The following is a 24,476-nucleotide window of genomic DNA, read 5'->3' as shown; positions in this document are numbered from 1 at the left end:
CCAACTGTCCCACATTAGCCGGGACATCCCGTATATTGGGCTAAATTGGTTTGTCCCATACGGGACCGCCCTTGCGCTAAAGAAATTTCTACTCATCTCCTTCCTTACAGAACGTCCTTTAATCCTGAGGCTGTGTCCTCTGGTCTTAGGCTCTCCCACTAGTGGAAACATCCTCTCCACATCCACTCTAATCCAAGCCTTTCACTGTTCTGTGCGTTTCAGTGAGATCCCACCCCCCCCCTCGTTCTTCTAAACTCCAGCGAGTACAGGCCCAGTGCCGACAAACACTCATCGTATGCTCAACCTACTCATTCCTGGGATCGTTCTCGTAAACCTCCTCTGGACCCTCTCCAGAGCCGGCACATCCTTCCTCAGATACGGGGCACAAAATTGCTCACAGTATTCCAAATGCGGCCTGACCAGTGCGCCTTAGAAACATAGAAAATAGGTACAGGAGGATGCCATTCGGCCCTTTGAGCCAGCACCGCCATTCATTGCGATCATGGCTGATCGTCCCCAATCAATAACCCGGCCTGCCTTCCTCCCCATAGATCCTTGACTCCACTAGCCCCTAGAGCTCTATCTAACTCTCTATTAAATCATCCAGTGATTTGGACCTCCACTGCCCTCTGTGGCAGGGAATTCCTCAAATTCACAACTCTCTGAGTGAAAACGTTTTTTCTCACCTCAGTCTTAAATATGACCTCACCTTTATCTAAGTCTGTGGCCCCTGGTTCTGGACTCGCCCCACATTGGGAACATTTTCCTGCATCTAGCTTGTCCAGTCCTTTTATAATTTTATAAGTTTCTATAGATTCTCCCCTCATCCTTTCTAAACTCCAGTGAATACAAGCCTAGTCTTTTCAATCTTTCCTCATATGACAGTCCCGCCATCCCAGGGATCAATCTCGTGAACCCGCGCTGCACTGCCTCGATCACAAGGATGTCCTTCCTCAAATTAGGAGACCAAAACTGCACACGATACTCCAGATGTGGTCTCACCAGAGCCCTAGACAGAGGACAGAGGACTGCCCCAGGCACAGAGGAACCCGATCCTGGAAGATCTATAAGAGCTATAAGATTCTATAAAGCCTTATCGGCGTTACATCTCTTGCGGAAGGCGACAGGCGGTGTCCTACCTCTGCCTTTCCAGTGGGCTTCTGAGGCGAAGCCAATGTGACCTCCGTATTTGCGGTTGAATTCGGCCATCAGCGCTTTGTAAGGGTTTCGTATGAGCAGGATGGCGGCGTCGAACGCCTCTATTTCCTTCTTGCCGCTCTCGTGCGTCTTGATGCAGAGCAGGCGGCCGCTCTTCCAGTGGTCCCGTTCCCCCTTGAAGCCTGCGGGATGGAGAATAAATCCAGTCACCACCAATGGTCAGGGGTAGGGTCCCAACTGTCCCGTATTAGCCGGGACATCCCGTATATTGGGTCTAATTGGTTTGCCCCGTACGGGACCGCCCTTGTCCCGTATTTGACTGCTGCTACTCGGTTCGGGTCGGAGCGCCGCGTCCGGCCCCGTCTCACCCGTCCCGACGTAGTGCAGCCCATGGAGTGCAGCAGCAGCACCTCGCCCGTGGCCCCGGTCGGTTCGGTTCGGCTGTCCGGCCAGCTGTCCGACCCTTCGGACCTTCACTTACCGCCGCACACATCACCACCCCTCCTTCTCGTGGCCGACCATCGGTTCATGAGTTGGACGGGGCGCCGGACTTTGCGCACGGCCCCCGGGCCAAAACTCCTCAGCTGGCCCGCCGGCTGGGCTTTGCGTGCAGTCCAGCACCCGGGCCAAACTCATCGTTCAACCCAGCCACGGCCCAGTCGGTCAACGAATTGCCGTCGGGAATTTGTCCCTTATTTTGACCTTTTGTCCCTTATTTGGGAGTGAGAAAGTCGGCCACCCTGGGTGCCAGGGGAGACGGCAGGAGAATGGGGTTAGGAGGGAGAGATAGATCAGCGGGGTAGACTTGATGGGCCGAATGGCCTAATTCTGCTCCTATCACATGACCTTATGTTTCAATAGTTCAATCATTTTAGTTTAGTGTAGTTTAGTTTAGTTTAGAGGCACAGCCCTGAAACAGGCCCTTCGGCCCATCGAGTCTGCTTCGCCCAGCGATCCCCGCACATTAACACTATCTTACAATCGGGACAATTTTTTACATTTACACCAAGCCAATTAGCCTGAAGCCTATACGTCTTGGGAGTGTGGGAGGAAACCTCTAAGTTCTCAGAGAAATCCCACGGAGGTCACGGGGAGAACGTACAAACCCCGTACAGACAGCGCCCGTCTCCAGGTCGAACCCGAGTCTCTGGCGCTGTGAGCGGTGTAAGGCCGTAACCCTATTGCCGTGCCACAGTACCGAGGGTTTTGCATAAAGTTCAATAAATAAGCGCCATACATTAGCACAATAGGGGCGGCATGGTGGCCCAGCGGTAGAGTTGCTGCCTCACAGCGCCAGAGACCCGGGTTCGATCCTGACTGCGGGTGCTGTCTGTACGGAGTTTGCACGTTCTCACCGTGACCACGAAGGTTTTCTCCGAGATCTCCGGTTTCCTTCCTTCCGAGTCTTTTACCCAGAGTTAGGGGAATCGCGAGCAGGAGGGCATACCCTCTGACTATCCTTGATCGGACTTTACTGGCTTTACCTTGCACTAAACGTTATTCCCTTATCATGTATCTGTACACTGCGAATGGCTCGATTGTAATCATGTGTTGTCTTTCCGCTGACTGGTTAGCACGCAACAAAAAGCTTTTCACTGTACCTCGGTACAGGTGACAATAAACTAAACTGAACTAAATAGGTTTAAGGTGAGGGGGGAGAATGATTTAATAGGAATCTGAGGGGCAAATTGTTTACACATAGGGCGGTGGGCGTATGGAACGAGCTGCCGGAGGAGGTAGTTGAGGCTGGGACTATCCCAACCTTTATGAAACAGTTAGTCAGGTACATGGATAGGTACACAAAAATGCTGGAGAAACTCAGCGGGTGCAGCAGCATCTATGGAGCGAAGGAAATAGGTTAACGTTTCGGACGAACCCAGAAGGGTTTCGGCCCGAAACGTTGCCTATTTCCAGAAGGGTTTCGGCCCGAAAACGTTGCCTATTTCCAGAAGGGTTTCGGCCCGAAACGTTGCCTATTTCCAGAAGGGTTTCGGCCCGAAACGTTGCCTATTTCCAGAAGGGTTTTCGGCCCGAAACGTTGCCTATTTCCAGAAGGGTTTCGGCCCGAAACGTTGCCTATTTCCAGAAGGGTTTCGGCCCGAAATGTTGCCTATTTCCAGAAGGGTTTCGGCCCGAAAACGTTGCCTATTTCCAGAAGGGTTTCGGCCCGAAACGTTGCCTATTTCCAGAAGGGTTTCGGCCCGAAACGTTGCCTATTTCCAAGAGGTTTCGGCCCGAAACGTTGCCTATTTCCTTCGCTCCATAGATGCTGCCGCACCCGCTGAGTTTCTCCAGCATTTTTGTGCACCTTCGATTTTCCAGCATCTGCAGTTCCTTCTTTGAACACAGGTACATGGATAGGACAGGTTTGGAGGGAAATGGGCAGGTGGGACCTAGTGTCGCACGAGCTGAAGTCATTGCCACCAGTAAACTGTCGAGGATAAACAACTGCTAAAGAGAGGCTCGAATATCTTGGCAACAATGATAAATGGCGTTCTGCACTGCAACTAATTGGACATTACTGAAATTTGTTTAAGAAAGCTTTCTGTCGGGCGGGGTGGTGCGTTTGCATGAGTAATTTTGACTGCTCCTGAAAAGTGAAAAATTCCGCGGCTTAAAGTGATAACGAGCGGATAAATTCCGACAGTATAAGCAATTATCTTCCAGCGGTGGGCTGCTTTGGAATCGTTAAGTGTTTAAGCTGCTGAATTTTCATGAATAAACTCCAGTAATAAATTGTCAGGGCACATCATCGACCGCTCCCCGCAAGTGGCTTCCCAGTTCACCAGCCGACACTGGGACTAAGGCGCTGGCACGAAGAACTGGCACGGTGGCGCAGCGGTCGAGTTAGACAATAGACAATAGGTGCCATTCGGGCCCTTAAAGCCAGCACCGACCGCCATTCAATGTGATCAATGTCATTCAGTGGGACGACAGATGGCACAATGGGCTAAGTGTTCGGCTGGCGACCGGAAGGTGGCCGGTTCGAATCCCGCTTGAAGTGCATACTGTCGTTGTGTCCTTGGGCAAGACACTTCACCCACCTTTGCCTGTGTGTGAATGTGTGTGAATGTGTGTGAGTGATTGGTGGTGGTCGGAGGGGCCGTAGGCGCAGATTGGCAGCCACGCTTCCGTCAGTCTGCCCCAGGGCAGCTGTGGCTACAGAAGTAGCTTACCACCACCGAGTGTGACTGAGGAGTGAATGAATAATGCGATGTAAAGCGCCTTGAGTATTAGAAAGGCGCTATATAAATCCCATCCATTATTATTATTATTATCATCCAACTCAGTATCCTGTACCTGCCTTCTCTCGATACCCCCTGATCCCTTTAGCCACAAGGGCCACATCTAACTCCCTCTTAAATATAGCCAATGAACTGTGGCCTCAACTACCTTCTGCGGCAGAGAATTCCACAGATTCACCACTCTCTGTGTGAAAAAAGTTTTCCTCATCTCGGTCCTAAAAGATTTCCCCCTTATCCTTAAACTGTGACCCCTTGTTCTGGACTTCCCCAACATCGGGAACAATCTTCCTGCATCTAGCCTGTCCAACCCCTTAAGAATTTTGTAAGTTTCTATAAGATCCCCCCCTCAATCTTCTAAATTCTAGCGAGTACAAACCGAGTCTATCCAGTCTTTCTTCATATGAAAGTCCTGACATCCCAGGAATCAGTCTGGTGAACTTTCATTGGGGACGATCATGGCTGATTATCCCCAATCAGTACCCCGTTCCTGCCTTCTCCCCATATCCCCTGACTCCGCTATCTTTAAGAGCCCTATCTAGCTCTCTCTTGAAAGCATCCAGAGATCCTGCCTCCACAGCCTGCTGAGGCAGAGAATTCCACAGACTCACAACTCCCTGTGTGAAAAAGTGATTCCTCGTCTCCGTTCTAAATGGCCTACCCCTTATTCTTAAACTGTGTGTGGCCCCTGGTTCTGGACTCCCCCAACATCAGGAACATGTTTCAGACTAAACTAAACTAATCAATAGACAACAGACAATAGACAATAGGTGCAGGAGTAGGCCATTCGGCCCTTCGAGTCAGCACCGCCATTCAATGAGACCATGGCTGATCATCCCCAATCAGTACCCCGTTCCTGCCTTCTCCCCATATCCCCTGACTCCGCTATTTTTAAGAGCCCTATCTAGCTCTCTCTTGAAAGCATCCAGAGAACTGGCCTCCACCGCCCTCTGAGGCAGGGAATTCCACAGACTCACCACTCTCTGTGAGAAAAAGTGTTTCCTCGTCTCCGTTCTAAAGGGCTTACTCCTTATTCTTAAACAGTGGCCCCTGGTTCTTTGGGGTGTGGGAGGAATACGTGTGTCAGGGGTTATGGGGAGAAGGCAGGAGAATGGGGTTGTGAGGGAGAGATAGATCAGCCAGGATTGAATGGCAGAGTAGACTTGACTTTGTGTAATTTGACTTTGTTTAATTTGTGTTTATTGTATGTTTTGTTTTTATTGGTTCTGTGTATGGCTGCAGGCAACATCATTTCGTTCAGACCGAAAGGTCTGAATGACAATAAAGGAATCTAATCTAATCTAATCTAATCTTGACGGGCCGAATGGCCTAATTCTGTTCCTATCACTTGTGACCTTATGACCCTATGAACAATAGCGATATGGAGACGACATCTACAGAAAGCAACAGTTCCCAAGTTGATGGAGTGATTTACACCATCAACACTTCCCCGGGACTATTTTCTTATCACCTGATGAATTAGAGCAGTCCCTGGTTTAGTTATTAATGAAGCTGGGCTGAAAAAAGCCTTTTGTGTTTGCACGATTGTGCCGCTCAATAAATAACCACAGACCACTTGACAGGCGATAATCCACAGTCACTTAACCTGCACATTATCCCTGATTCCATTCAAATACATGAATTATGAGGCAGCTGGCTCTCTCTCTCTCTCTCAAGCAGGCACACGCACGCACACACACGCAAACACGCACACACACGCACATATACAGACACACACACACACACACGCACACACACACACACACACACACACACATGCACACACACACACACACATACACACACACACGCATATACAGACACACACACACACGCACATATACAGACACACACACACACGCACATATACAGACACACACACACGCACATATACAGACACACACACACGCACATATACAGACACACACACACGCATATACAGACGCACACACACACACGCACGCACACGCGCACACACACACACACACACACACACACACACACACACACACACACACACACACACACACACACACACACACACACACACACACACACACACACACACAGTACATAATGTTGCAAAGCTTTACTTAGCTAGATGTTGATTGGTTAAGTGTTGAGCCTTGTCTCGGTTTCTTGAATATCTGTGTTAATCTGTGTTAATCGATATTTGTTATTGGACTGTATAGCGACCACCCCCATGTGGTTCGGCCCCTCAAGTTTCGGGGAACTATAAAAGGCCACTCCCACGAGGTTCGATGTCGATCTTCTGGAAGAGCGCTTGGGACTGCGTGACCTTTTGGAGTGTCTCTTGCTTGCACGAGGCTGGAAGGGCTTGGCCAGGCAAATACTAGGATCGAACCCGTGGTGGTTAGGGTATTGTATAGGGGTATTTGTGTTGTGTTATCCAGTTGTCCGGGGGGGGGGGGGGGAGCTTAGAACGAGCTATTCACACAGAGATGGTTGAAGGCTTCAAGTTTGATCAGAGTGAACATTGCCTTCCTATGTTAACTATTTTTTGGTGTTCCCCTCGATCCCTTCCGCCTTTCATTCCGGGATTATTCTAGGTTTCTTGGTTCTTGGTCCTCCAAAATATTCCAAATGGAATTTAAACTGGAGGTGGTGAAGGGAGGACTTAAGCCAGAAAGGGTTTTTGGGAAGAAAGAGCTACCTTAAATTTAGTTGCATCTGGTTGGGTAACTATGGTAGGGTGAAGACTATTCCATGCTTTAATTGTGCGGGGGAAGAACAAATTCCTGCATTATTTCAAGTCAAGTCAAGTCACTTTTATTTCTATAGCACATTTAAAAAACAACTCTCGTTGGCCAAAGTGCTTTACATTGGTATAAGAATAGTGTAACAAACACCAGTGGTTCATAGAATAAATACAAACATCACTATCTGTGGAATTCTCTGCCACAGAAGGTAGTTGAGGCCAGTTCATTGGCTATATTTAAGAGGGAGTTAGATGTGGCCCTTGTGGCTAAAGGGATAATAATAATAATAATGGATGGGATTTATATAGCGCCTTTCGAGAATACTCAAGGCGCTTTACATCGCATTATTCATTCACTCCTCAGTCACACTCGGTGGTGGTAAGCTACTTCTGTAGCCACAGCTGCCCTGGGGCAGACTGACGGAAGCGTGGCTGCCAATCTGCGCCTACGGCCCCTCCGACCACCACCAATCACTCACACACAGTCACACACAGGCAAAGGTGGGTGAAGTGTCTTGCCCAAGGACACAACGACAGTATGCACTCCAAGCGGGATTCGAACCGGCTACCTTCCGGTCACCAGCCGAACACTTAGCCCATTGTGCCATCGGTCGTCCTAGGGGGTATGGAGAGAAGGCAGGTATGGGATACTGAGTTGGATGATCAGCCATGATCATATTGAATGGCGGTGCAGGCTCGAAGGGCCGAATGGCCTCCTCCTGCATCTATGTTTCTATGTTTTCTATCACTATATACATATAGCCCTCGCTCAGAGGACATCAAGAAAGGCTTGAGAGTTGAGATGAGTTTTTAGTCTAGACTTAAAGGAGTCGATGGAGGGGGCAGTTCTGATGGGAAGGGGGAAGCTGTTCCACCCCTGAGCTTATGTCTAGGATGTTCAGCAAACCCCAAGTCAGCCGATCTGATTTATGTATGATTATTTATGTCTAAAAGGGCTCCAGGAATCCCCATTGTCAATGACTACTGCATGGAGAATTGAAAAATGCTCACAGACATTTTCCTTTGATGCAGCAGAAACCAGTCTCTCCACATGATTTACCAGCTGGATGAATTCATTACTTGCAGTTCAAAGCAGATAACGTTCTGGGCATCGTTCATCAAACCTGGTGCTTTTTCATTGAAACCGAGAGCGAAGCCCTTAAGCAACGTTGACATCGGCAGAGAGTCCTTCAGGATTAATTTACCTCAGGTTTATGCAGAATTTTCCTTCAGCTCGGCTCCGAGATGCATCGGGGGGGGGGGAAACAGGCCCCATCGGCCCACCGAATGTCGACGCAAAACGCCGGAGTAACTCAGCGGGGCAGGCAGCATCTCTGGAGAGAAGGAACGGGTGACGTCTCGGGGCGAGACCCTTCTTCACACCTGCACCTCGACTCGAAACGTCAACTCCAGAGATGCTGCCTGTCCCGCTGAGTTACTCCAGCATTTTGTGTCTATCTAGGTTTAAACCAGCGTCTGCAGTTCCTTCCTGCTACACCATCGGCCCACCAAGTCCGCGCTGACCAGTGATCACCCTTTAGACTTTAGAGATACAGAATGGAATATGCCCAGTCAAGGTGAGGCCCAGCGCAAATTGGAGGAACAGCACCTCATATTTCACTTGGGCAGCTTACACCCCAGCGGTATAGAAACATAGAAAATAGGTGCAGGAGTAGGCCATTCGGCCCTTCGAGCCTGCACCGCCATTCAATATGATCATGGCTGATCATCCAACTCAGTATCCTGTACCTGCCTTCTCTCCATACCCCCTGATCCCCTTTAGCCACAAGGGCCACATCTAACTCCCTCTTCTCTAACATTGACTTCTCTAACTTCAAGTAACCCTTGCTTTCCCTCTCTCTCTCCACCCCTCCCCCTTCCCAGTTCTCCCACCAGTCTGACTGTCCCCGACTACGTTTGCTTTGTTGTCACCTATGCGGGACTGTCATATGCTGAGAGAATGGAGCGACTGGGCTTGTACACTCTGGAATTTAGAAGGATGAGAGGGTATCTTATTGATGCATGTAAGATTATTAAGGGTTTGGACACGCTAGAGGCAGGAAACATGTTCCCGATGTTGGGGGAGTCCAGAACCAGGGGCCACACACAGTTTAAGAATAAGGAGTAAGCCATTTAGAACGGAGATGAGGAAAAACATTTTCACCCAGAGAGTTGTGAGTCTGTGGAATTCTCTGCCTCAGAGGACGGTGGAGGCAGGTTCTCTGGATACTTTCAAGAGAGAGCTAGATACGGCTCTTAAAGATAGCGGAGTCAGGGGATATGGGGAGAAGGCAGGAATGGGGTACTGATTGTGGATGATCAGCCATGATCACATTGAATGGCGGTGCTGGCTTAAAGGGCTGAATGGCCTACTCCTGCACCTATTGTCTATTGTCTTCTCCCAGCTAACAATGATCTATTGTACATTTTCCTTGAGCTCCTTCCCCTGCAGATGTCTCGTTCTCACACCTTGCCCTTCCTTGTCTCTGTATCTCCCCCTCCCCCGAGTCTCAGTCTGAAGAAGGGTCTCGACCCGAAACGTCACCCATTCCTTCTCTCCAGAGATGCTGCCTGTCCCGCGAGGGGAGTATTTCTGGTTGTCCGCCATGTTGGCGAGGAGCCTACCTTTGTTGTAGAGGGAGCCATCGAAGTAGTAGCTGCCGGTGTAGTATCCCGTGGTGAGTTCCATCAGATGCCGGCCCCAAGTGTTCCCAGCTCCCGGAAAGCTGGCCAGCGCCACCAGGCGCTTCGAACGCACCGGCAGAAACCTTCGATCCAAGCACCGGTTATCTGTGGGAACAATAGTACATCAGTCCTCAGACGCTCGTGTGTGTGTGTGTGTGTGTGTGTGTGTGTGTGTGTGTGTGTGTGTGTGTGTGTGTGTGTGTGTGTGTGTATGTGTGCTTGTGTGTATGTATGTGCGTGCGTGTGTATATATGTGTGTGCGTGTGTGTATGTATGTCTGTGTGTGTATGTCTGTGTGTGTGTGTGTGTGTGTGTGTGTGTGTATGTGTGCTTGTGTGTATGTATGTGCGTGCGTGTGTATATATGTGTGTGCGTGTGTGTGTGTGTGTGTGTATGTGTGCTTGTGTGTATGTATGTGCGCGCATGTGTATATATGTGTGTGCGTGTGTGTATGTATGTCTGTGTGTGTATGTCTGTGTCTGTGTGTGTGTGTGTCTGTGTGTGTGTGTGTGTGTGTGTGTGCGCGCGTGAGTGTGCATGTGAGTGTGCGTGTGTGTGTGTGTGTGCATGTGTGTGCATGCATGTGTGTGCGTGTGCGTGCATGTGCGTGTGTGCATGTGTGTGTGTGTGTGTGTGTGTGTGTGTGTGCGTGTGCGTGCATGTGCGTGTGTGCATGCATGTGTGTGCGTGTGTGTGTGCGTGTGTGTGTGGAGTTTCTAGTATTGTGTGGAATGGTGGTGCAGCGGTAGAGTTGCTGCTTCTCAGCGCCAGAGAGATCTGTCTGTGCGGAGTTTGTGCGTTCATGACGCTCGGGTTTGTAGGTTAATTAGATTGGTGTAATTGTAAATTGTCCCGAGTGTATGGGGGGGATCGCTGTTCGGCGCGGACTCGACGGGCCGAAGGGCCTGTTCTCTAAACTAAACCAAATTATAAATTGTCCGTAGTGTGTGTAGGGTAGTGCTAGTACGCGGGGTGATCGCTGGTCGGCGCGGACTCGGTGGGCCGAAGGGCCTGTTTCCTGGGCTGTATCTCTGAAGTCTAAAGTCAAGTGCTAATTTCAGGGGAGGGATACAGCTTGAGTGAGATGGCTCTGCGTACCTTGCACCTGGGTCTGATAGACCACGTAGTACTCCGCACTCCCGCACTGTTCATACTCTTCGCCGGCGCATTTGTGCGCGCAGAGGTGCTCATCCTCCGGCTCATGCAAGGTGAAGTGCCTGGTTGGGAACCCGCAGCGGCAGGTCGATCCGCCCAACACCGCCAGGGTGTAATCCTGCAGCGCAAGAAATTGTCCCCCCGTCACCTGCAGTCCCCAGTCAAGCACGATCGCAACCATCCTGCGTTAAAGGGCGGCGCGGTGATGCAGCGGGTAGAGCTGCTGCCTCACCGCGCCCGAGACACGGGTTCCCTCCTGACAGGGGCAGATCATGCAAACTCCTTCCTGCTGTCTGTACAGAGTTTGCACGTTCTCCCCGTGACCGGCGTGGGTTTTCTCCGGGTGCTCCGGTTTCCTCCCACACTCCAGGCACATTGGCGGTGCTGGCTCGAAGGGCCGAATGGCCTCCTCCTGCACCTATTTTCTATGTTTCCAAAGAATCCTGTAAATTGTTGGGATAGAACTAACTAGTGTGATCATTGGTTGGCACGGGCTCGATGGGCCGAAGGGCCTGTTTCCACGCTGCATCTCTAAACTATACTAAACTAAACTAAAGTCATGGAGTCATAGCATTGTATAGTGTGTGGAAACAGGCCCTTTGGCCCAACTTGCCCATACTGGCCAACATGTCCCATCTACACTAGTCCCACCTGCCTGCGTTTGGCCCATATCTCTCTACACCTGTCCTATCCATGCACCTAAACTAAACTCAACTATGGGGGTTACATAGAAACATAGAAAATAGGTGCAGGAGGAGGCCATTTGGCCCTTCGAGCCAGCACCGTTAGAGTGAACATGATTGCTTGATTGTTAGACACTAAATGCTGGAGTAACTCAGCGGGTGAGGCAGCATCTCTGGAGGGAAGGAATGGGCCACGTTTCGGGTCGAGACCCTTCTTCGGATGTTAGGGGAGGGGGCAGGACAAGGATAGAATGTAGTCGGAGGCAGTCAGACTGGTGGGAGAACTGGGAAGGGGATGGAGAGAGAAAGCAAGGGCTCTCTGAAGTTAGAGAAGTCAATGTTCGTATCGCTGGGGTGTAAACTACCCGAGCGAAATATGAGGTGCTGCTCCTCCAATTTGCGCTAGGCCTCACTCTGGCCATGGAGGAGGTCCAGGACAGAGAGGTCGGATTGGGAATGGGAGGGGGAGTTGAAGTGCTGAGCCACCGGGAGATCAGGTTGGTTACTGCGAACCGAGCGGAGGTGTTCGGCGAATTCTTTCCGTGCTGAATGACTTTACCACTCGGGAACAGTGGCTGCACATCAAAGGTCTTTGACTGGCTATGGGGGCATGCTAGGATCACGAGAAGCTCAGCAAAAAACTGACCTATTTTTCTTTCAATGAGGCAGTCTAAATTTATGCTGACAGGAAGGTGTTTCCCCATACAAAATCATAAAGTATCCAAATGTAATATTTCAGAAAACAATGGGGAAATCAATAGACTTTAAAGGCTGTATTGACAGATGAAACATGGCAAATTGATTTCAAATTTATAAAACACTTACACAATTGTGTGTTAGAATGTGTGGGAAGGAACTGCAGATGCTGGTTTAAACCGAAGATAGACACAAAATTCCTAACTAACTCAGCGGGACAGGCAGCATCTCTGGAGAGAAGGAATGGGTGATGTTTCATAAGGTCATAAGGAATAGGACTAGAATTAGGCCATTCAGCCCATCCGGTCTACCCCGCCACTCAATCATGGCTGATCTATCTCTCCCTCCTAACCCCATTCTCCTGCCTTCTCCCCATAACCCCTGACACCCGTACTAAGGATAAGGGGGAAATCCTTTAAAACCGAGATGAGAAGAACTTTTTTCACACAGAGAGTGGTGAATCTCTGGAACTCTCTGCCACAGAGGGTAGTCGAGGCCAGTTCATTGGCTATATTTAAGAGGGAGTTAGATGTGGCCCTTGTGGCTAAGGGGATCAGAGGGTATGGAGAGAAGGCAGGTACGGGATACTGAGTTGGATGATCAGCCATGATCATATTGAATGGCGGTGCAGGCTCGAAGGGCCGAATGGCCTACTCCTGCACCTAATTTCTATGTTTCTATGTTTCTAATCAAGAATCTATCCATCTCTGCCTTAAAAATAATCACGGACTTGGCCTCCACAGCCGTCTGTGGCAAAGAATTCCACAGATTCACCACCCTCTGACTGAAGAAATTTCTCATCATCTCCTTCCTCAAAGAATGTCCTTTAATTCTGAGGCTGTGACCTCTAGTCCTGGACTCTCCCACTAGTGGAAACATCCTCCCCACATCCACTCTATCCAGGCCTTCCACTATTCTGTACGTTTCAATGAGGCCTACCCTCGTTCTTCGAAACTCCAGCGAGTAGAGGCCCAGTGCCAAGCATGGGTTAACCTACCCATTCCTGGGATCGGTTCGGGTCGAGACCCTTCTTCAGACTGAGAGTCGGGGGGAAAGGGAAACGAGAGATACAGATGGTGATGTAGAGAGATGTAGAAGAAATGAATGAAAGATATGCCAAAGGAAACAGGCCATTGTTAGCCATTTGCTGGGTGAGAACGAGAAGCTGGTGTGTCTTGGGTAGGGGGAGGATAGAGAGAGAGAGGGAGTGTATTGGCCCTGCCCCACGGTACGAGTTCATTCCAAGAGCTCTCCCGAGTTTAAAAAAAAATCAAACTCGTGGTAAGCACGGAGAATGAACGTAGCGGGTACGTCGGAGCTCGGGGACGTCTCTTAGCGGCTCGTAACGCTAACGGCAGGTACTCGGGAAGACTCGCTAACGGCAGGTAAGCACGGGAAGACTCGTGAAGATTTTTCACCATGTTGAAAAATGTCCACGAGAGCCCCGAGTACCGACGAGCGGCCATTACCGTAAATCTCCGAGTTCGAATCAGGGCAAACTCGGGGAGACCTCTTGGAATGAACTCGTACAGTGGGACAGGGGCTTCAAGGGTTACTTGAAGTTAGTGAAATCAGTATTCATACCGCTGGGTGATAGGTGCGCGTGCGTGTGTGTGTTTGTACCTGATTACTGGTTTGCAGAAGTGGAATAATTCATCGTTCAGGAAGTGTTATTCACTTGGCTGAACACATTTCCAATTAAGTGGCAGAGTTAAGCAACAGCTAAGATAGTGGGCAAGTATCAAGAGACTTGAATTGAGGTCACCCATAGTCAGGATCGAACCCGTGTCTCTGGCGCTGTGAGGCAGCAACTCTGAGTTGCAGTCTGAAGAAGGATCTCGACCCGAAACGTTGCCCGTTTCCTTCGCTCCATAGATGCTGCTGCACCCGCTGAGTTTCTCCAGCACTTTTGTCTACCTTCGATTTTCCAGCATCTGCAGTTCCTTCTTAAAAACTCTGAACATTAAGAGCCCATTATCTGTTTATTTGCACTTTATCAGTTTATTTATTCATGTGTGTGTATATATTTATATAATGGTATATGGCCACACTGATCTGTTCTGTAGTCAATGCCTACTATGTTCTGTTGTGCTGAAGCAAAGCAAGAATTTCATTGTCCTATCTGGGACACATGACAATAAACTCTCTTGAATCTCTCTTGTAATAAAATGGAACTGCAGACGCTGGCTTCCACCAAAGATAAGACGCAAAAAGCTGGAGTAACTCAGCGGGACAGGCAGCATCTCTGGAGAGAAGGAATGGGCGACGTTTTTCGGGTGACGAGACCCTTCTTCAGACTGGTCAGGGGACAGGGAAACGAGAAATATAGACGGTGACGTGGAGAGATACTTAAAGAACAGTGAAGGTGGACAAAAATGCTGGAGAAACTCAGCGGGTGAGGCAGCATCTATGATTGTTCTTTAAGAAGGAACTGCAGGTGCTTTAAAATCGAAGGTAGACAAAAATGCTGGAGAAACTCAGCGGGTGAGGCAGCATCATAGATGCTGCCTCAACCGCTGAGTTTCTCCAGCATTTTTGTCTACCTTCGATTTTCCAGCATCTGCAGTTCCTTCTTAAAGAACAATGAATGTAAGACGTGCAAAAAATGTAACGAAGATAAAGGAAACAGGCCATTGTCAGCTGTTTGTTGGCTGAGAACGAGACTTGGGGATGGAGAGAGAGAGGGAATGCCGGGGCTACCTGAAGTTAGAGAAATCAATATTCATACCACTGGGCTGTAAGTTGCCCAAGCGAAATATGAGATGCTGTTCCTCCAATTTGCGTTTAGCCTCACTCTGACAATGGAGGAGGCCCAGGACAGAAAGGTCGGTGTGGGAATGGGAAGGGGAATTAAAGGATGCTTTCAAGAGAGAGCTAGATAGGGCTCTTAATGATAGCGGAGTCAGGGGGAGAAGGCAGGAACGGGGTACTGATTGGGGGATGATCAGCCATGATCACATTGAATGGCGGTGCTGGCTCGAAGGGCCGAATGGCCTCTACTCCTGCACCTATTGGCTATCGTCTATTGACGCTTCTTCAGGCTGCAAACTGGACTGCTGGGCGGCACGGTGGCGCAGCGGTAGAGTTGCCGCCTCACAGCGCCGGTGACCCGGGTTTGATCCCGACTACGGGCGCTGTCTGCGCGGAGTTTGTGCGTTCTCCCCGTGACCAGGTGCTCCGGTTTCCTCCCACACTCCCAAGACGTACAAGATTGTAAGTTAATTGGCTTGGTATAGACCAGTGGTTCTCAACCTTTTTTCAGTGATGTACCCCCTGTGAAATATTTTTTCAGCCAAGTACCCCCTAACCAGCGCAAAAATATAGGCCTACATAAATGTAGGCCTATATTTTAAAATCTCATGTACCCCCTGGAGTGCCTTCACGTACCCCCAGGGGTACGCATACCCCCATTTGAGAACCACTGGTATAGACAATAGACAATGGGTGCAGGAGTAGGCCATTCGGCCCTTCGAGCCAGCACCGCCATTCAATGTGATCATGGCTGATCATCCCCAATCAGTACCCCGTTCCTGCCGTCTCCCCATATCCCCTGACTCCGCTATTTTTAAGAGCCCTATCTAGCTCTCTCTTGAAAGTATCCAGAGAATCGGCCTCCACCGCCCTCTGAGGCAGAGAATTCCACAGACTCACAACTCTTTGTGAAAAAAAACGTTTCCTCGTCTCCGTTCTAAATGGCTTACTCCTTATTCTTAAACTGTAATAATTGTAAATTGTCCCTAGTGTGTGTAGGATGGTGCTAATGTGCGTTTTTCTACAAGGTAACATTTAACTGGTTTTAAAGTTCTTTGATGTTCTGAATTTGTTAAAATGAATAGAATAGAAGGAATAGAAGTCTTTCTTCATCGGTTTTAATATTCTGCAGGGGACAAATGTTAATTTCCCTTCAATCGCTAGGCTTGACTTGTAACAGCATTGAACTGATTAGATCTTATGTCGAATCACGCTAATGTAAGGATTTATACATATACGCCTCAGTGCCGACAGGAATCAAACCACAGCATCTTTAGTGAAAGGCCTGGATGTGGAGAGGATGATTCTACTCGAGGGAGAGTCTAGGACCAGAGGGCACAGCCTCCAGAATTAAAGGACGTTCCTTTTGGAAGGAGATGAGGAGGAATTTCTTTAGCTAGAGGGTGGTGAATCTGTGGAATTCATTGCCACAGCCGGCTGTGGAGGCCAAGTCAGTGGATATCTTTTATGGCAGAGACAGGTAGATTCTTGATTGGTACGGGTGTCAGGGGTTATGGGGAGCAGGCAGGAGAATGGGGGGTTAGGAGGGAGAGATAGGTCAGCCATGATTGAATGGTGGAGTGGACTTATAGAGTCATAGAGTGGCGCAGCGTGGAAACAGACCCTTCGGCCCAACTTGCCCACACTGGCCAACATGTCCCAGCTACACTAGTCCCACCTGCCCGCGTTTGGTCTACATCCCTCCAAACCTGTACTGTCCATGTGCTTGTCTGAAGAAGGGTCTTGGCCCGAGACGTCGCCCCATTCCTTCTCTCCGGAGATGCTGCCTGTCCCGCTGAGTTACTCCAGCCTACCTTCGATTTAAACCAGCATCTGCAGTTCCTTCACACACTATGTACTTAAAGGGTGGCGTGGCCTAATTCTGCTTTGATCACTTATGAACATATAAATGCAGTTTCCTCTTCCTCTGCCTTCTCCCTCCCTGTCTTTGTCAGAGTAATGGCAGCGTTCCGGGCCTGTCTCACTTACGCAACTTTTTCCGTGACTTGCCGGCACCCGTCATAGGTCGCTGCAGGTGGCCGAAAATGTTCAACGCGTTGAAAACCCAGCGGCGACCAGAAAGACGCTACGACTCTTCGGGCGACTGAGGAGACGACTCACGGCCGTACAGGCGACATGTCGCGGGGGCGAAGCCCGTACGGTCGTGAGTAGTCGCCCAAAGAGTCGTACCTTGTTCTGGTCGCCGCTGGATTTTCACCATGTTGAACATTTTTGGCGACCTTCTACGACTTAAGGGCCTGAACATTTTTTTTTCAACGTTGAAAAAACTTCACAAGCTTACCGCGTTTCCCGAGTACCTGCCGTTAGCGTTACGAGCCGCTACGAGACGTCACCGAGCTCCGACGTACCCGCTACGTACATTCTACGTACTTACCACGAGTAACTCGGGAGAGCTCTTGGGTAAACTTGTACAGTGGGACAGGGCCTTTATGACAGGTGCCAGTAAGTCACGTAGGTGGGACAGGCCCGTTAGTGATAGTCTCTCTGGCGAGTCTCTCAGCAAGCATTGACGGTGAAGGCGCGGTTAGTCATTTACCTTCTCGGTGCAGTGGTCCACGCACCTATCCACGGACATGTTGAGGAGGACGGTTGTGGCGTGCAGGGCGAGAGAGACATTGTCGGGTCGTTTGAAACATCCTCGGAACAAGGCACTCCCATCTGTAACCAGACATCAGAACACAGTCACAGAGTCATAGTCACATAGCGTGGAAACAGGCCCTTCGGCCCATCTTGCCCACACTGGCCAACATGTCCGATCTACACTAGCCCCACCTGAGTCATAAGAGTGATACAGTGTGGAAACAGGCCCTTCGGCCCATCTTGCCCACACTGGCCAACATGTCCCATCCACACTAGCCCCACCCGAGTCATAGAGTCACACAGCGTGGAAACAGGCCCTTCGGCCCATCTTGCCCATACCGGCCAACATGTCCCATCCACACTAGCCCCACCCGAGTCATAGAGTCACACAGCGTGGAAACAGGCCCTTCGGCCCATCTTGCCCATACCGGCCAACATGTCCCATCCACACTAGCCCCACCCGAGTCATAGAGTGATACAATGTGGAAACAGGCCCTTCGGCCCATCTTGCCCACACCGGCCAACATGTCCGATCTACACCAATCCCACCTGCTTTGTTTGACCTGTGTCCCTTGATTCCATTAGCCCTACCTAACTCACTCTTAAATACATCAATTGTATTGGATTCCAAGAAAAATGTTCCCGATGTCGGGGGAGTCCAGAACCAGGGGTCACACAGTTTAAGAATAAGAGGCCGGCCATTTAGGACTGAGGTGAGGAAAAACTATTTCACCCAGAGAGTTGTGAATCTGTGTAATTCTCTGCCACAGAGGGCAGTGGAGGCCGATTCGCTGGATGTTTTCCAGAGAGAGTTAGATTTAACTCTTAGGGCCAACGGAATCAAGGGATTATGGGGAGAAAGCAGGAACGGGGTACTGATTGTGGATGATCAGCCATGATCATATTGAATGGCGGTGCTGGCTCGAAGGGCCGAATGGCCTACTCCTGCACCTATTTTCTATGTTTCTATAGAACTTAGTACAATAGGGAGAGCAAAGGGGAAGATACAGTGTGCAAAATATAGTCTTCAGCGGCATCCATTTAGTTTATAGATTAAACCCACGCAGTCTCAGGGAGAGCGTGCAAACTCCGTACAGACAGCACCCGTAGTCGGCCCACCGCGTCCGCGCCGGCCAGCGATCACCCCGTACACTCGCACTATCCTACACTCACTCGGGATGTAAGTTAGAAGGGGAGCCAGGGGAATCTCAACAATAATTGACATAGAAAGATGCAGCACAGTGACAGGCCCTTCGGCCCGCAACCTCCGTGCTGCACATGATGCCATGTTAACCTACTGTTAGATTGGTTTAGAGACACAGCGCGGAAACAGGCCCTTCGGCCCACCGAGCGATGCTACACATACTAGCGGCAATATACACTAGACAATTAACCTACAAACCTGCACGTCTTTGGAAGGTGGGAGGAAACCGGAGCACCCGGAGAAAACCCACGCGGGTCACGGGGAGAACGTACAAACGCCGTACAGACAGATCTCTCTGGCGCTGAGAGGGACCAACTCTACCGCTGCGCCACCATTCCGCACAATACTAGAAACTCCACGCACACGCACACACAGCGCGGAAACAGGCCCTTCGGCCCACCGAGTCCGTGCTGACCAGCGATCCCCGTGCACTAACACGTGGTGTTAGTCGGTGGTGGTCGGAGGGGCCGTAGGCGCAGATTGGCAGCCACGCTTCCATCAGTATGCCCCAAGGCAGCTGTGGCTACAGAAGTAGCTTACCACCACCGAGTGTGACTGAGGAGTGAATGAATAATGCGATGTAAAGCGCCTTGAGTATTAGAAAGGCGCTATATAAATCCCACCCATTATTATTATTACCCTAACACACTAGAGACAATCGTTTCTAGAGATGAGCAACTATACCCTGGGTTTAGGGTGAGAGGCAGCGATGTGGAGGAATGAGATCCATCGCTTTGGCTGTATCACCCATCTAAACATTCCTCCTCCCCCCCCCCCCCCTCCCACCACCTTCAAAGTCTTTGGCAGCAGTTTCCCAATGCAACAGACCCTGCAACGGACTGTTCCAGCTGCTACGGTCAGGCAAACGCCTCCGTTGCCATGCTGTGAGAACGGAGAGGATGAGGATGGGCCATTAGGACTGTAAAGGACATAGAAACATAGAAAATAGGTGCAGGAGTAGACCATTCAGCCCTTCGAGCCTGCACCGCCATTCAATGTTATAATGGCTGATCATCCAACTCAGTATCCTGTACCTGCCTTCTCTCCATACCCCCTGATCCCTTTAGCCACAAGGGCCACATCTAACTCCCTTTTAAATATAGCCAATGAACTGGCCTCAACTACCTTCTGTGGCAGAGAGTTCCAGAGATATTCTGGTCCTATCTCACCAGGGACTAACTTTACTGTGCCATTCAAATTTTTTCTTTTTTAATCGCTGATTTTTTTTCCCCTTTATCCCTTCCGCCCACAATATTTAATATGTAAAAGAATATGTGATTCTGTTCCATTCCGTTGGTAGTTTGTTGTTCGTTTGTTTGTCTTTTTGCACAAAGTCCGCAAAAGCATCGCCACTTTTCATTTCACTGCACATCTGGTGTGTGTATGTGACGAATAAACTTGACTTGACTTATTGAAATGCTTCCTCTATTCCTGTGAGCCATTCTAAAATAATATTTCAGAAAATTAATTGAAGGAGCTGATCATGTCAGCCTGGCGACTCAGTGAGTGAATGATAATACATGCCTCACAGGCAAGGCAAATTACGGAAAATGATGCATTAAATAACAATCATTACAATCTACTTTAACTAAGGTATTCAAAATTAAATTACATTTCACTTAGTCAGCTTCGTGCAAACAAATTAACTTGCGAGCAACTCTGTACAGGAATCTATTTGAGGTAATTTGTAATAAAGGAGAAACTGCAGATGCTGGTTTACATAGCAACATAGACAATAGGTGCAGGAGTAGAGGCCATTCGGCCTTTCGAGCCTGCACTGCCATTCAATATGATCATGGCTGATCATCCAACTCAGTATCCTGTACCTGCCTTCTCTCCATACCCCCTGATCCACAAGGGCCACATCTAACTCCCTCTTAAATATAGCCAATGAACTGTGGCCTCAACTACCTTCTGTGGCAGAGAATTCCACAGATTCACCACTCTCTGTGTGAAAAATGTTTTTCTCATCTTGGGTCCTAAAAGATTTCCCCCTTATCCTTAAACTGTGACCCCTTGTTCTGGACTTCCCCAACATCGGGAACAATCTTCCTGCATCTAGCCTGTCCAACCCCTTACGCCAAAACTTGGTTTAGTTTAGAGATACAGCGCGGGAAAAACAGGCTCTTCGGCCCACCGAGCCCGCGCCGACCCGGGATCCCCGCACATTAACACTATCCTACACACACACACACACTAGGGTCAATGCCTCTGAAGAAGGGTCTCGACCCAAAACGTCACCTATTCCTTCACTCCATAGACGCTGCCTCGCCCGCTGAGTTTCTCCGGCATTTTTGTCTACCCACTACTAGGGACAATTTACATTTAGACCCCAAACCAATTAATCTGCAACCCTGCGCATCTTTGGAGTGTGGGAGGAAAGCGGAGATCCCGGAGAAAACCCACGCGGGTCGCGGGGAGAACGTGCAAGCTCCGTACAGACAGCGCCACTCGTAGTCGGGGTCAAGCGCTGTGAGGCAGTAACTCTACCGCTGCGCCACTGTGCCGCCAATAGTCAATAGACAACAGGTGCAGGAGTAGGCCATTCGGCCCTTCGAGCCAGCACCGCCATTCAATGTGATCTTGGCTGATCATCCCCAATCAGTACCCCGTTCCTGCCTTCTCCCCATATCCCCTGACTCCGCTATCTTCAAGAGCCCTATCCAGCTCTCTCTTGAAAGCATCCAGAGAACCGGCCTCCACCGCCCTCTGAGGCAGAGAATTCCACAGACTCACAACTCTCTGTGAGAAAAAGTGTCTCCGTTCTAAATAGCCTACCCCTTATTCTTAAACTGTGGCCCCTGGTTCTGGACTCCCCCAACATCGGGAACATGTTTCCTGCCTCTAGCGTGTCCAAACCCTTATATGTTTCAAAGAGCCATCTCTCTTTCATGGATGCTGTTCAATGGCTGCGCCACGCCACCAAACTAAACTAAACTAAAATACGTTTTAGGCGCACAAGAAACTGCAGTAAGAAACTGCAGATGCTGGTTTAAACCGAAGATAGACACAGAGTACTGGAGTAACTCAGCGGAACAGTTTGAAGGTGTCCACCGCTCTCTGGTTGGTGTGAGGACGGTTCAGTTGCCTGATGACAGCCGGGATGAAACTGTCTCTGAATTCATAAGTGATAATTCATAACTCATAAATTAATTTATATAGAGTTATATTAAAAAAAAGTTTGAAACCAAATGCATAAGAATTAGGCCATTCGGCCCGTCAGGTCTACTCCGCTATTCGATCATAGCTGATCTATCTTCCCCTCTTAAATCCTAAAGTACGTTTTGTTATTCTTCTGTTCCTGAGCAAGTGCTGGGCAGGATATAAACATGCAGCCTCTAATTAAAAATTCCACAAACACGACACTTATGTAAAAACTCGTTAAGAACTAATGATATCTTTCCTATTTTTTAATTCCGCGCAGCATCTGATGGAAGAAAAAATGATAAAATGTGATATATCGTCCATTTCCTGTCCATGACTAGGCCCAGTGCTTGAAAAATGAATCTCGCTGCTCTCCTGATTGTGCCTGAGAGAGCGATTAAAAGATTCTCAGAATAAGGGGCAGGCTATTTAGGATGGAGAGGAGTTTAGTTTAGGAAGGAACTGCAGATGCTGGTTTAAATTGAAGATAGACACAAAAAGCTGGAGTAACTCAGCGGGACAGGCAGCATCTCTAGAGAGAAGGAACGGGTGACATTTCTGAAGAAAGATCTCGACCGGAAACGTCACCCATTCCTTCTCTCCAGAGATGCTGCCTGTCCCGCTGAGTTACTCCAGCTTGTTGTGTCTATCTTTAGTTTAGTTCAGAGATATAGCGTGGAAACAGTAGGTTCATGAGATTGATCCCTGGGATGGCGGGACTGTCATATGAGGAAAGATTGAAAACACTAGGCTTGTATTCACTGGAGTTTAGAAGGATGAGGGGGAATCTTATAGAAACATATAAAATTATAAAAAGGACTGGTCAAGCTAGATGCAGGAAAAATGTTCCCAATGTTGGGCGAGTCCAGAACCATGGGCCACAGTCTTAGAATAAAGGGGAGGTCATTTAAGAATTTATGGAATTCCCTGCCACAGAGGGCAGTGGAGGACAAGTCACTAGATGGATTTAAGAGAGAGTTAGATAGAGCTCTAGGGGCTAGTGGAGTCAAGGGATATGGGGAGAAGGCAGGCACGGGTTATTGATAGGGGACGATCAGCCACTCTTGCCATAGAGGGAGTACAGAGAAGGTTCACCAGACTGATTCCTGGGATGTCAGGACTTTCATATGAAGAAAGACTGGATAGACTCGGCTTGTACGCGCTAGAATTTAGAAGATTGAGGGGGGATCTTATAGAAACGTACAAAATTCTTAAGGGGTTGGACAGGCTAGATGCAGGAAGATTGTTCCCGATGTTGGGGAAGTCCAGGACAAGGGGTCACAGTTTAAGGATAAAGGGGAAATCCTTTAGGACTGAGATGAGAAAAACATTTTTCACACAGAGAGTGGAGAATCTCTGGAACTCTCTGCCACAGAAGGTAGTTGAGGCCACAGTTCATTGGCTATATTTAAGAGGGTGTTAGATGTGGCCCTTGTGGCTAAAGGGATCAGGGGGTATGGAGAGAAGGCAGGTACAGGATACTGAGTTGGATGATCAGCCATGATCATATTGAATGGCGGTGCAAGCTCGAAGGGCCGAATGGCCTACTCCTGCACCTATTGTCTATGTTTCTATGTTTCTATGTTTCTATGATCACAATGAATGGCGGTGCTGGCTCAAAGGGCCGAATGGCCTCCTCCTGCACCTATTTTCTATGTTTCTTTTTTTTTTTTTATAATATTTTTATTAGAAGTAGACATATTATAAAGTATAGTTACATATTATAGTAAAAAAAAACTTTTCATATACATCAGTGATACATTATTAAAATTTTCAATTGTCGATTACTTCTGCTTCTAGTGGGTTTTTTTTATATAGAAAAAGAGAGAATAAAGAGTTACAAATATCAAAAAAACAGAAGAGGTGGAATGGATTACTTATAATACGTCATTGGAGGTAGGTTCGTAGATTATAACCATATAACCATATAACAATTTCAGCACGGAAACAGGCCATCTCGACCCTTCTAGTCCGTGCCGAACACTTATTCTCCCCTAGTCCCATATACCTGCGCTCAGACCATAACCCTCCATTCCTTTCCCATCCATATAACTATCCAATTTATTTTTAAATGATAAAAACGAACCTGCCTCCACCACCTTCACTGGAAGCTCATTCCACACAGCCACCACTCTCTGAGTAAAGAAGTTCCCCCTCATGTTACCCCTAAACTCCCTTAATTCTCAAGTCATGTCCCCTTGTTTGAATCTTCCCTACTCTCAGTGGGAAAAGCTTTTCCACGTCAACTCTGTCTATCCCTCTCATCATTTTAAAAACCTCTATCAAGTCCCCCCTTAACCTTCTGCGCTCCAAAGAATAAAGCCCTAACTTGTTCAACCTTTCTCTGTAACTTAGTTGCTGAAACCCAGGCAACATTCTAGTAAATCTCCTCTGTACTCTCTCTATTTTGTTGACATCCTTCCTATAATTAGGCGACC

The 24,476-nt window shown here is 48.8% G+C and overlaps 1 protein-coding gene across 1 annotated transcript in view; it reads right to left on the bottom strand.

Moving 5' to 3' along the window:
- Positions 1 to 24,476, bottom strand: part of LOC116987190 (WSC domain-containing protein 2-like) — a 109,004-nt gene that overhangs the window by 38,441 nt on the left and 46,087 nt on the right. The window contains exons 4-7 of the mRNA XM_033043066.1: positions 17,647 to 17,768; positions 10,903 to 11,077; positions 9,745 to 9,909; positions 1,140 to 1,340 (exon numbers count right to left, since the gene is read on the bottom strand). Coding sequence (XP_032898957.1) covers positions 1,140 to 1,340; positions 9,745 to 9,909; positions 10,903 to 11,077; positions 17,647 to 17,768 — 663 coding nt within the window. The remainder of the gene's footprint in view (positions 1 to 1,139; positions 1,341 to 9,744; positions 9,910 to 10,902; positions 11,078 to 17,646; positions 17,769 to 24,476) is intronic.

Source organism: Amblyraja radiata, chromosome 25 (genome assembly GCF_010909765.2).
Source record: "Amblyraja radiata isolate CabotCenter1 chromosome 25, sAmbRad1.1.pri, whole genome shotgun sequence".
Lineage (NCBI taxonomy): Eukaryota > Metazoa > Chordata > Chondrichthyes > Rajiformes > Rajidae > Amblyraja > Amblyraja radiata.
The sequence above is the reverse complement of the archived record's forward strand: the minus strand, read 5'-3'. Positions and strand labels throughout refer to the sequence as shown.